This window comes from Tetrao urogallus, assembly GCF_951394365.1.
Source record: "Tetrao urogallus genome assembly, chromosome: 9".
Classification (NCBI taxonomy): domain Eukaryota; kingdom Metazoa; phylum Chordata; class Aves; order Galliformes; family Phasianidae; genus Tetrao; species Tetrao urogallus.
The window spans coordinates 14,647,948-14,660,483 of NC_136822.1; the positions used below are offsets into that span (position 1 = coordinate 14,647,948).

Below are 12,536 nucleotides of genomic sequence, written 5' to 3' on the forward strand. Positions count from 1 at the left end.
TGTTTTCTTCGTTCATAAAGGTTACTTTTCTGAGGGTCCCCAGTTGTTTGAAGCAGTGGGCCTGCATCCTACCTTGTCATTGCAACAGTAACTTGTACTGTTAGAAAAGTTAAAGGATTAATTAATCAGTGATCTGATTTTCCTCCCTGAAAATTTCTGTAAGAGGAGAGTTATGTGTAAAACAGGGAATAAAAATGGTTTGCAAGGTGGTGGTCTTGCTATGTTCTAGAGCTGCTTAGTTGTCAAGAAATAGCACCTCTATTCAGCTGACATTAACATTCAGTTAGTGACCAAAAAACCCTGCTATCTTCACTGATGAACTTACATGGACTAATTTTAGATTTCCTGTTTACCAGTGCTGGTTCATTACAATTCTCACCCTACACCATGCTGTTCTAACGGACTGAGCTGAGCAGCTGTACTCTGCTTATTTGTTCATTTTCTGCCTCTCTCTCAGACCTCCCCCTGACACCGCACCAAAATAAGATTTAAAAAAAAAGAGGAAGTGGAAAATTCCAAATCCTATTATCAATTTTAAAGATGTCAGTATGCAGTCCATGCTTGTTTGCTTTGCAAATTTACCAAAAATTTTACAATGTTGTAGAAAACTTATGTTTGTTTTTACCTGCTTTGGTGTGCTGTTATTAATGTTTGCTCTCTTTTTCAGAGAAATGTCCTTAAATTACTGCAGTCTAAGAGTGAGGTGGTCAGACAGTATATGGCAAGGCTCATCAATGCTTTTGCTTCATTGGCGGAAGGTAAGAGATCCTCTGCAGGGGAAAAAGAAAAAGAAAAAGAGAGCAAAACCATTTTCATGTAACACTGATAGAGAGAAAAAGCATTTTCATATAAAACTGATTCACAAGTACTTCAAGTGCGTTCACTATGTGTGGGAATGTAGAGCCTTGCTGGCACCCTTTTTCTGGGGATTTGCTCTCACATGCATTCAGAAGAGTTTTTCACTACCTGGAAAGTTTTCCTTTTGACATTGCATATGCACCATTTCTGTTGTCATTTGATTATTTGTGGTCTGTGTGGTGGCTTACCCAGCTTAGTCTTCAGCCTCTTTGTGAGGGTTAAAAAATGGGGGAGGGAAGAAGGGAAGGAATATTCCTTAGTGATTGAAGTGCCTGTAGGCAGACCTGCTACCAGGCTGCACGGTGGTCCTTATTGCCACTGTTCTTGCATTTCCTGCTCCTCACCTGAATAAATTTTTGTGCATCACTGCTCCCTCTTTGGTTGCGTATGTGCAGCTGTGTATCTCTGCCTGTCCCAGATTAGCCTTTGGTTCAGTGTTAACTATTGCTTGGAACTGAAATTGCTTTTAAAGTCAATAGCAATAAGGCACCTAACTTTCCTGAGCTCTTTGGATGTGTCTGCTCTTTTTCTGGAATATACAAAACTGATAAATCAGAGAGCATGTGGATTCTGTGTGGTGCAAGCAGAGGTACTAAGTGGGCGGTTGGGGACCTCTAATGCTGTGAGGAGGTGGAGAGTAGCTGCTCTGCTACAACTCATTTGTGCAGGTTTGTTTGGGCTTTGGCACAACATTGTGTCTCCTCAGGAAAAAGAAATGGAGGTCAATCCAGCTTAGTCTTCCAAGGAGAAGAAACTTTTCTGTCATGCATCAGTATCTCAGCATCTGTTCTTTCATCACTCTTTGCACCAGGTCGTCTCTACCTTTCTCAGAACCCAGTGTTGCTGCAAATGCTGGAGGAGAGACTGAAAACTGAGGACAAGGATTCCCTTACATGGGAGAACGTTCTGGGAGCTCTGCAGAAATTCAGCCTCAGGTGATGAAAGCACAGCATGCAGTGGTGACAGCAGGAGAGGAAATGCGGGCTAAGTTGGGCTCTGTTCAGGGAGGAAAGAAAAGCGCTCGGTTTTCCCATAACAATCATCAGCCCCTCTGATGGCTGATGAAAGCAATGTCATTTATTATAGAGGAGAACTCAGTTTTGCTGGCTGAATTAACCTGACTTCCTACCAGCTATCAAGACACAAGTAAATGTACGTCTCCTGCCGTAGCTGTGTGTGCTTTTGTATGTGTTCCTTAACTGAGCAACTGCACTGAAAGTCTTTATGTAGAAAGTTCTGAAGATCCCACACAGGAGGGAAAAAAAAACCAAACAGCTGACTTACATTCCCTTGCATTTTGTTATCCTCTTTACAAACATTTTTCAGGGTTTTCATCCTCAAACTGTTAATCCTCCTTCCTGAGGTTGTCTGTGCACAGGCTGTTCTGTTTCTTACTTCTGCATCAGCACTCTGACTCAAAATGTCCATTGCAAAAGAAATATCATGCAAATACTGTAAGATGCATGATGTTGTTCTCATTTATCAAGCAAGTATTACCTAGACTTCTGTTTTCTGGCAATCAGGTGGCATATTCAGCTCCGAATAGCTAATTAAATACAGGTATTTAATTAAATACCTGTACAATTAAAACCATAAGTTGTGTTGTTTTGTTTCTTTGCTGGTTTTGTTTGTTTGGACTTGCTGAAGAATGAATGCTGCTTTTGGATTTGCTTCACGCAGATCTCCTGTAGATGAAACACAGGTAGATGTGCTTTGTATGAGTTTACGCACTGCTTCCTCATATAGTATCTTATACATACTTGAGATGAAATAGAATGAATCTTCATACCCTATTGCTTGAAATCATAAGTTAGTTTTAGAGAAAAGGGTTTTTCCATTAAAGCAGTGTTTGATAGTACAGATGAGTTTGAGTTTTAGGGCCCAGCAGCATTTTGGTGAAACAATCTACTGAAAATTTCATTAATGAAAGTTTTTTACTTTTTAACAAGTAACACTTCACCTTAGAGAATATTAATGTCAGACACTTAGCATGAGGGACTTTCTTTTTCTTTTCTCAGTGTGGGGCTAGGTGCTCACTTGCTTTCTTGCTTTGCTCTCCTGTAGTTTATATTTTGTTGGCAAGCTAGTTTATGGCAGGTAGATGGAGTAGGATTTTAATGCACTCATGTTAGTTAAACATATTCAAAAGCTACTTATGTTGTCATTTGTTTTGTGTGTGTGTTGTGTTTAATTCTAGACGTGCCCTGCAGTCAGCAATGATCAAGGATGGGCTCATTTTCTGGCTGGCTGATGTCCTGGCGGATACAGATAGCCTTTCTGATTACACACTAGAATATTCTGTTGCCTTGTTCATGAATCTTTGTTTGAGGAGTGCAGGTATATTACATTTTGAATTACAGCTTTATTCTAAGAAATAAATAGGGAAGATCCTGAAAGCTTCTATTGGTATTCCTGGATTCTTCAAAGGGACCATAACTAGTAGCAGAAACCCAAATAACCAGTGATATTTGAATGTTATAACCAGTACTTTTGAGTCCATCTCTTTCTGAAGAATCCTGAACTATGGAGATGAGCTTGACCAAAATCAGTGGAACTCTCCAAGATTTTGTTCCTTTTTTAGATCAGCATGTGAGAACTGCCATTCTTACATTCCAGGTCTCCTTTTCAAAGGGTGCTTGATACTTGTGTAAGAGATCTGTTTGTATAAAAGTAAGTCAGAACTGACTTGATCAGTATTGGAAGGAGTTAACCCTGCAGCATGTGGAGTGGAATGCTTGCAGGAAACACTTGGACAGTGCAGAGATTCCACAGAGGAATACAGTGTTATTTTCTATGCCTGAGAGATTTAAAAGAAGCTTAAAATAAATTTCCTCTTAAAAATGAAAGTAAGACAAGGATGAAAAAATGGCTGCTTGGTATAAGCAAAGTAACACCATTGTTAAATCCCTTTGTGTTGCATCCTGTCCACGATTACCACTGCATGACTCTGAAGCAACTCCACTGATTTCACTCAGTTATGTTGAGCAACATTTGGTAGGAACAAGGAACAGTATTGCTCTGTGTAAATTAATTATATTTAGTACTGATTTTGAGAGATTATTAAGAAGCTTGCTCTGATCTGTTGTTTTTTTTTTTAAGCATGCTTATGCTTTCTCCCTTTGCAGGGAAGAAAATGTGTGCAAGGATTGCAGGCCGTGTACTCAAAGTTCTCTCTGATCTTCTTGGCCATGAGAATCAGGAGGTACTGTGTAGTGAACTTCAGGTTAAGGAAAAAGTGGAAAAGAAAATTAAAGCTTAGGCATTCAAGAAATGTGTAAAGAAGGAAATCAACTTCATCTGTTAATTAAGTTGTTTGACATTGTCCTAAAATTCACAGTGATGTTAATTTGATTTCACTGGACACTGATCTTTCTGGATGTAATTATGTCTTCCTTCAACACCTGTTGATAGGCAGAAATGAACGTCTCCTAGATTCCTAGTTATCATGCAATCCATGTGCATTTTTGATTGTTGTTTCTGATGCTATTTAAATATCATATCAAATCCTCTCTGGTTTGAACAATGTGTGGTTCAGGACGTGCAAAGTATTGGGTACAAAGAAACAGAACTGCTACTGGTTTAAGGAATGTTTTAAGTAACTAGTGACTAATATCTTCCTGTCTACCATTTTGTTTAACCTGCCACTTCACCACTTTGTGGTTCAGTTTCTTTTCTTTCTCCAGACATGCTTGCATGCGATTACTAAAATTGATAATTAATGTCTACCTGATGTTTTCAATACGTGGCTGATAAAATTATCTTATATAACACATTGCTTTAGCTGTCCCTGCAGAGATGCACTTCTTTTAACCGTGGGGTAGAATTCAAGGAAAAATACAAAGAAAGATTCAATGAAATTGATACCATAAAGAGGCAGAATTTTGAGGAGAATGCTCTAGATTGATTCCTTTACAATAGTACAAGTTGTCTAGGGATGTCTGGTTAAAGCATAGTATGGACTCTGGGTTCTCGTGGCAATATCCAGCAATTGAATCTTGAGGGTTTTTTATATCTTAAACTGAAAGTAAGTTTCAGTGATGTGTTAGCTCCAATTTTTACAAATTTGGTAGAGGATGTAGATCAGTTCTTTACTACTGCTGTTTTAATTAAGATGAAACTTGTCATCTTTTCATCTTGTCATACTTTTACTGAACTGTTTCACTGGTATCTTAGAATGACCTTGACATTTCTCTTCAAAAGTGCATTTTTATGGCATAGTTTGCATCAGTGCAACTGACGGAAGGTTTGTGCTTGCTGTTGATGGTACAAGGCAGTGTTCTTGGGTGCCTGCAGAGCTTTTAGAGAAGCTGTGGGATCCTTGTGTAAATCCCATCACTTGTCTTCCTTCGCTTCCTCTGCTCACAGCCCAGCTCACTTATTCCTTTTTTCAAGGTATAAGCAGAGGATGACTGAAGATCTTAGTGCTCCAGCAGTAAGTGGCGAGCACAGATGGTCACATAAATGCCAGTACAACTGGTTAGACAGATCTGCTGGTTTTCACTATCCATATTACCAAGTACTTTTGCTGCTGCTGAGGGACAGTAATAGGCAGCACGGGACGATGTTCTGTGCTGCTACAACTTTTATCATTCTGCTTAAGGCTACAGCATGTGAAGCCTGTCTGCATTTGTGCTGACACAGTCTTGTCCCAGTTTTTTGTCCTTTCCTATTTTTTTTGGACTGTCACAAGTGCTTGTCAGAAACTGACTCTTTTCCTGCTTTCCTCTTTTTTTTCCCCTTGGTGGCAGTGCATTGGGTCAATTTGCAAGAATGCATTTTCAAAAAAAGAGGAGAGAAAGTCAAAACACAGTAGTACTGTTTTAAATAAATTGTAGCACAGTGTATGTGTGTCCTATAAAGAAAATCACTGCTTACCATGTGGGAATTTTTGCAAATGTAGGCTAGCTTGATTAAACTCTCTAAACATAGTTATTCTGCTCCTTCACTCTTAAATTTTGGCTGCAGACTACTTGTCTGAATGTCACAGTTTTTCTTAGTGATCGACTACTGGCCAATATTTCTTCTCCTTAGATACAACCATACGTGAATGGAGCACTCTACAGCATTCTCGCTATCCCTTCGGTCCGAGAAGAAGCCAGAGCGATGGTGAGCAGTACTGCTTTTATAGCACAAAGGTCAACTCATATGCTGAAGATGGCACACATATGGGTACAGGTCAGGTGCTGTGTGGCAGGATTGTGAGGTAGGAAGCATGGTATTTTGAGAAGGACGTCCACAGGAGGCCCTCTACCTTTGATATGCAAGCAGGTATAAACAGATTGAACATTTTTGCCATATTTGCTGATCTTTTTCCAGAGGTGAAGTCCCAGTAGTGCAAAGGATTCTTTCTAGATCATAAGTTGGAGGTGTTATTTTTGAAGTGTTGTCCATATAGCATTTTGTAGACTGAATGTGGCCCTGATGCTTTCGTTTGACCTTCTGTTTCCTGCCCTCAGTAAACTTATTCTGCACCAGCAAACAAGCCAGTAAGGGTACAAGTTCCTCTTGCTACTGTTTTCCTGCCTGGTCTGGACATGGTTGGCTGGGGAGAGCTGGTGGAAGGTTTTCAGAGAACTTGGAATTGAAAGTTAGTCTGATGGTAACAAACATGCTTTGATTGGAGCTGGAGGAAACTGTTCCTTCCTTTATACCTTAAGAGCAGATCTAGTGAGTTATACAGGCATAACTGCTGTTAGATGTTTTACTTAGGAGAGCACAGGGCACTGGATGTCGTCTTCCATGATTAAAGACACAACATCAAGCCTGTAAGGTCCACTAAGGAAGAAACTGAGTTAAGGAGAAGGCTGAAGATTGTCTTGCTTTTGATTTTTCCTTCTCTGAACTTCACACAGTTGTCTGTGAATGCAAATTTGCCCTTTTCTGTTGACTGCTGTGTTGACAACTGAATTGAGAAGGCAGAAGTGGCAGATCTGTTAAAAATGACTCTTCATCACAAATACTTCCACATTTAAGTCTAGAAGCAGTCCAGACAATGCATTTCTTTTCTTTTGGAAGTGTATGGACAAAAAGGAGTGCTTAGAGCAGAGCACAGTGGTTTGTTTCACATTGCCTGTGTTTTTCCCATCAAAACGATGACATTTTAGCTGACGGATCTGTCACTGTGGTCATGTGAAATACTAATCTGACAGTGTTTTCCACTCCATCCAGGGAATGGAAGAAATTCTACGCTGCTTTCTCAAGGAAGGAAATGCAGAGATGATCCGACAGATTGAATTTATTATCAAGCAGCTCTATTCAGGTCAGACGAACAAATGCAGCTATCTGAGCTGTAAATCTTCACAAAGCCATAAGTAGGCTCATGTTTTTATTTGGCATTGAAACTCCCACAGAGTGACAATAATGTGATGGTCTGAGAGAGGGTGAATAGTGGATGTCAGGATTTGATATGTTTTAAAACTGACTTTTGTGTTAAGAATATAAAGAAGGAATAATAGGCTGCGTAGGTCTCAATCCTGGAGTCTGGGGACTGTAAACAAAATGACCTTGGCTGTTTTCTTTCATACCAGTGGCCTCCTAGAGACCTCTGGAGACAGGTGTGAGCTGAAAATATGCAGGTGATACAATTTGTAAAGTGGAGTTCAGTAACTGTGTCCCTGCCTGTCCCCTCACTTTGTAGAGGAGTGGAGCTCTGCATTGCAAAGTGGCTCTGAGCAGGGGGCTGAGACCCTCCATTTTGGAGAGCATGTTGGCTGGTTGCAGGAGTCAGAGGGGCTGTGGTAATACAAAGTGTGAGAAGGTGGAACATCTGTTTTGTTTTCTGTTTCCTGTGTCCAAAAGGGAGGCAGAGGAAGGAGAAAGCAAATAATGAAAAAGAGATGAATTCTGATGAAGTTTTTCTGTACAGTGAAAGTAGAACAAGTCTGACTGCTTTCTTCTAGAAAAAGACAGCATATCTTTGGTTCCTCTGCAAAGGAACAAATAGAATATTTAAGCACCATGTTGCTACTGTGCAGTATTTGTTCACCAAAGTTACACAATCACTCCTCTCCTACCTGTGAGAATGGCATTTTTATAAAGGGCATGTCAGATAGATTGGTGAGTGAAAGTTGAGTATAAAGGTTTGCAGGATAAGCCTGGGTGCTTTTTACTAAGAAGTCTGTTTGTCCACATAATCGTTGGCATTTAACAATGTCATTGATGGTTTTTTGTTTGTTGCTGTTGATTTGCTTTTACGTTGTTTTTTTTTGTTCTGTGTTCTTCTGTATTGCACAAAAGTTACAGTAAGTAATTCTACACAAGTCTGTATTTTTATTTGTAAACAGTGCAGTAATGAGGTGTTTGTAAAGAGAAGTGGAATCTTTCACTAAAAGCTAGTTGAAAAATTGAGAACTTTGCAAGTGAACACTTTGATTCACACATCTCATCAGAAAATATGCTGGGGCACTGTGGTGAGATCTGTGAGAAAAGTACCATTCCAGAGTGTTTCTATTTCTGCATTTTTTTCCTGGATAAAAATTGATTTCTAGCATGCTTTACAGGGGCAAACAATTCCAATAGATGTCCTGAAAAAAATGGCACATCTGTATGAGAAGCAAGCTGAATCATATTGCTCCAAAAGAGAGACGAGAATTAGAGATTCTGTCAAGCTGGATGTGTGCTCTTACACAGTTTCATTTTTCTTCTTACTAGAAGAGCCACTAAATGACAATATTGTGTCTGATGATGAAGAGGAAGAAGAGGACGAGGAGGTAAGTCATGAAGGCCCTCTGAAACCTTTTAAAGAAATCCTTCATCCTCTAGACAGAAAGAATTCTTATCAGTAAGCCAGATCTTGTTTATTCCATTGAGTTGTTTTTTTTGTTTTATTGAAGTCCTATTTAATCTCCAGAATACATTAAACAAGAAAATTAATAAACTTTTTTTAAGGTATCCTCATCTGTTTAATGTCTGGCAACTTCTTTTGGCACTCAGAAATTTTGAGATGTGTGCAGTAAGTTGTATGTTGTGAGGGAAAACCATAATTCCACATCTGCAAAGAAGTGCCATAAAGAGAGGGAAAAAATGCAGATAGGAAGTATCAGAAGTGATACAATAGAGAAAACTGCTTGGCTGTATATTTCCAAATCTATATTAAACACTTTTTATACTGATGATTTTACTTCAGCACTTTCTAAAGAAGCTGACTGCACAGAGTAACAGGATCCCAGGTTTGGAAGCATGCAGTGTGTTTGGTTATTTCATGATCCCATAGCAAGGAGGTCAGGCTGCATTACCTACAATTGCTACGTTGCTGTAAGTGCATGGGAAGGAGGACTTGAAAAAGTGCTGCATGGGCAGCTACACTGGGAGCTGTATGGGAATGAAGTCTACTATATGGCACTTCTCAAGAAGTCTTTCATGAGAACCTTGGAATACTGTTTGAACTACATGTATTCACACCAAGGAAGTCAATGACATTGAGAGCTAGTGATCTCTACTAGACAGTCCTGTATTATAAATATCAGTGGGGAGCATTTTTACTGGAAACTGAGTTTACAGACAAAGAGTGAGTTTTTGGGCTGGACGGACTAAGAGTTTAAGTCCTGCAGAATTCAGCAAGCCTGTTGTGTCTGTATTTGCTAACTTGTTGCACATAAATGCTAACGAACGGTGACAACCCTGTTACACTTCAAAAATTGCCCTGCTGCTGCAGGTTGTTGAGCATTTTTCAAACGTACTTTGAACCCGTTACATTGTGAAAACAGAGAAAAATGTAAATATGTTGTAAAAGGTGTGGTGTGCTCACAGCCAGCACTGAGCGTAGCGCTTTGCGGGATCCACCGATGTCCAGGAAAGCCTTGTAATCTTTTTTTCCTTTTGTTATTATTTTTTGCATCGTTTAGCTTTTTTATTGTGATGCCTTCCCCTGATTTTGGAGCTATGTGGCACTTCTAGGTTTAGGGCTATGTGGAGATTTTAGTTTAGTCAGTTCTCTCTCTTCTCCGGAATGGGTTCGGTAAGCTGTACTACGCTTTTTCTAATCAGATTGTTGTAACTGTTTCACCTCCTGCTGCTCTGAAGTGAGTTTTTCAGTAACCTGTTCTTCCCATTCCTCCAACTCATAATTGGTGCTTGATGTGCAGGTGGTCATTCTAGGAATTCATATTAGAACTTCCTTTCGTTCATTACCCTGCTTAGCATCTTTCAACTGACATTCCAAGGCTTTGAGTGTCTTCGGTGTTTTGCAAGGATCCAAGGTTGTGATATTTTCCCTTGAATGCTGGTACACGTATTTGAAGGTTACTGTTGTGAAAGCATAGAGATAAGGAGGCCCTTCATGAAAGCAGTGGCTTTGGATTGTATGGTAGTGATGCATGTTTTCACTGACTGATTGATTTTTCTGCTGCTCTTGGGAATGAAAAGATTTCTCCTATTCAGTTGTGTCCCCTGGACAAGTTGCTGCTCACCGTCCCAGCCAAGGCTCTAGGTCAAATCAATTTGAGATGTGCTCTTACCACCATCATGTGATTACAGCAGGCCTCGGTCACTCCTTGTTTTACTCAAAAAATAACAATAGGCTTTTGAAACAAAGTGCCTGATTTCGGTTTTGCATTAGCTTTGCTATTATGTTCAAAGAATTCAGATTCAGGCAGTTCTACAACTACCACCAATGTAATGTTGATTGTGGCGAGTTTACAATCCTTATTGCTGCTGGGAGCTGTAGTTCTGTTCTGTTACATGTAGGCCTGCTTTGTTAGTCTCTATACACAGAAAACACAGTCTGCAAACAGTGTGACAGCAAAAGGATGTATGAAACTCATAATGTTGTTGTGTTCTTAACGAAGCAAAGGAAGATTTGTTGTCTCACTGCCTCAGTGCTTGAGGCCCTTTTGTATTTTGGAAATGCTGAGAGTTATTGTTCTTTGGGGCCCTGTGATAGCATCTGGTATTGTGATCTGACAGCAGAAAGTTTTGGAAGGCTTTGGCAGAAGTCTTGTCTTGATGTAATGCTTAAAAACTACTGCAGACGTGTGTCGGTATACGGCCATACATTGACAATTTATGACATGCATTCAGATGACCTGCTGGTACGTTGCTGATTTGCTCAGCACCAATTTTCACTCCCTCAAAACTTAAGAAACAACAAAATGAGTCCTTTATCTGATTTTTACCTTCTCTTTTATTGTTTCCAAGAGCATGCAAAGTGTCTCCATGCTGTTGCTATTACCTTTCCTGGTTTCTTGTGTTGCTGTTTTTGTTTGTCTCACTTTTGCCTGTGTCTAATTTAGAGTTGTTCAATTCTTTTGGCTTTGAACAGATCTTGTGATAATAACTGGTTTCTCCAGGCCCCATAAATCATTCGTTAGAGATGCAGCTGAGAGATGTGACCATTCATAGCTACAGAAGGTCTGATACGAAAATGGTGGGGGAAAAGAAAATCTAGCCAGCCTTTTTAATCACTGCCACCACCTCCCCTCCCCAAAAATACAAAACAAAAAAGCAAAGAACCCATTGATATGCAACTGAAATTGGACTGCTTTTTTTTTTTCTTTTTTAAATAAAGAGTATTAATTTTTTTTCATCATGTGCTTATTAACATTAGTGTTATTTAGTGAAAAATAATTAACACAAAACTTTCCCTAAACACTTGGATATTTGCTGTACAACTTGAATCTCATCACAGTACTTGTGGGATTGATTCCATCGTGTTATTTGATGTTTGGACTCGATGATCTTAGAGGTTGTCTCCAACCTTAACAATTCTATGATTATGATAAAGGGCTTTGCTTCCAGTGTGTGCTGCAGCAGTGAACAGGGTAGCAGTTGTGTTTTAGCAGCAATGGAGGCATGGTACATCTGTCAAAGCTTTTCTTCCAAACAGGGAGCCAGAGGAGGAGCATGTTCAGGCTCAGTTACCTGGTGTGTTAAATAACATCAGGGAGCAAGATTGGCAGGGAGATCCTTCCCAGGAACCAGAACTCAGAGTTCTCCAGGTGACAAAACGTGTCACCCAGCACAGTGGGTGAGGTGGGACCTGGGGACACCGAGCTGATCAGTGAAGCAAAGTTAAATACAGCATGCAGGAAAAAGCTTGATGAAAGATCGGGGTGATGGTCTGTCTTTTCTGCGTAATGAGCAAGAGTTCTGTTGTTCTTGAAGAAAACAATTTGCTGTTGATGCTGCATTGTCATACTGTGTAAAAAAAAAAAAAAAAAAAAAAAAAAAAAACTCCTAGCAAACTAATTCTAAAGCCCGTCTTTGTAACTCTTTTTTTGTCTAAGCACAGTATATGTGCAGTCTTTCTGTTTTGTTTGATACAGATGGTTGTTGGACAGTTTACAGGTGTTTATCTGTGTTTTTTTTCATGATCTGGCTTATTTCCCACACCTACCAACTTCCAAGCTGATTGTAGCATATCTTTCCTTGGGAGAGGAAGGCAGATGGAACATTTCCCTGAGGTCCTGTACAACCTTATCTTAACAATCCAGTATCTCAGTAGTGCTTACGAAAAACTTTAATTTGTATATGGAAAATAATTATAGTGGGGGGGGGGGGGGGAAGGGAAGCCTCCAATGTGGCTGAGAAACAGCATTAGGTTACATTTTTCAGTCTGTACTGCATAACTAAGTTGGTTGTATGGATAGATCTGTAAGAACTACAACTACAAACTTCATAGCAGCTGCTTGTTAGGGATGGAGCATTGCATCTCTTCAGACTAGCATGGGGTGTCCTGCAAC

The 12,536-nt window shown here is 39.7% G+C and overlaps 1 protein-coding gene across 1 annotated transcript in view; it reads left to right on the forward strand.

Annotated features, from left to right (window-relative positions):
• ARMC9 (armadillo repeat containing 9) overlaps positions 1-12,536 on the forward strand; it is a gene marked incomplete at both ends in the record, with an annotated part of 53,818 nt that overhangs the window by 26,563 nt on the left and 14,719 nt on the right. Inside the window, 7 exons of the mRNA XM_079539943.1 lie at positions 668-758; positions 1,670-1,793; positions 3,056-3,195; positions 3,984-4,060; positions 5,890-5,964; positions 7,027-7,117; positions 8,509-8,567. Of these exons, the coding sequence (XP_079396069.1) occupies positions 668-758; positions 1,670-1,793; positions 3,056-3,195; positions 3,984-4,060; positions 5,890-5,964; positions 7,027-7,117; positions 8,509-8,567 (657 nt within the window). The remainder of the gene's footprint in view (positions 1-667; positions 759-1,669; positions 1,794-3,055; positions 3,196-3,983; positions 4,061-5,889; positions 5,965-7,026; positions 7,118-8,508; positions 8,568-12,536) is intronic.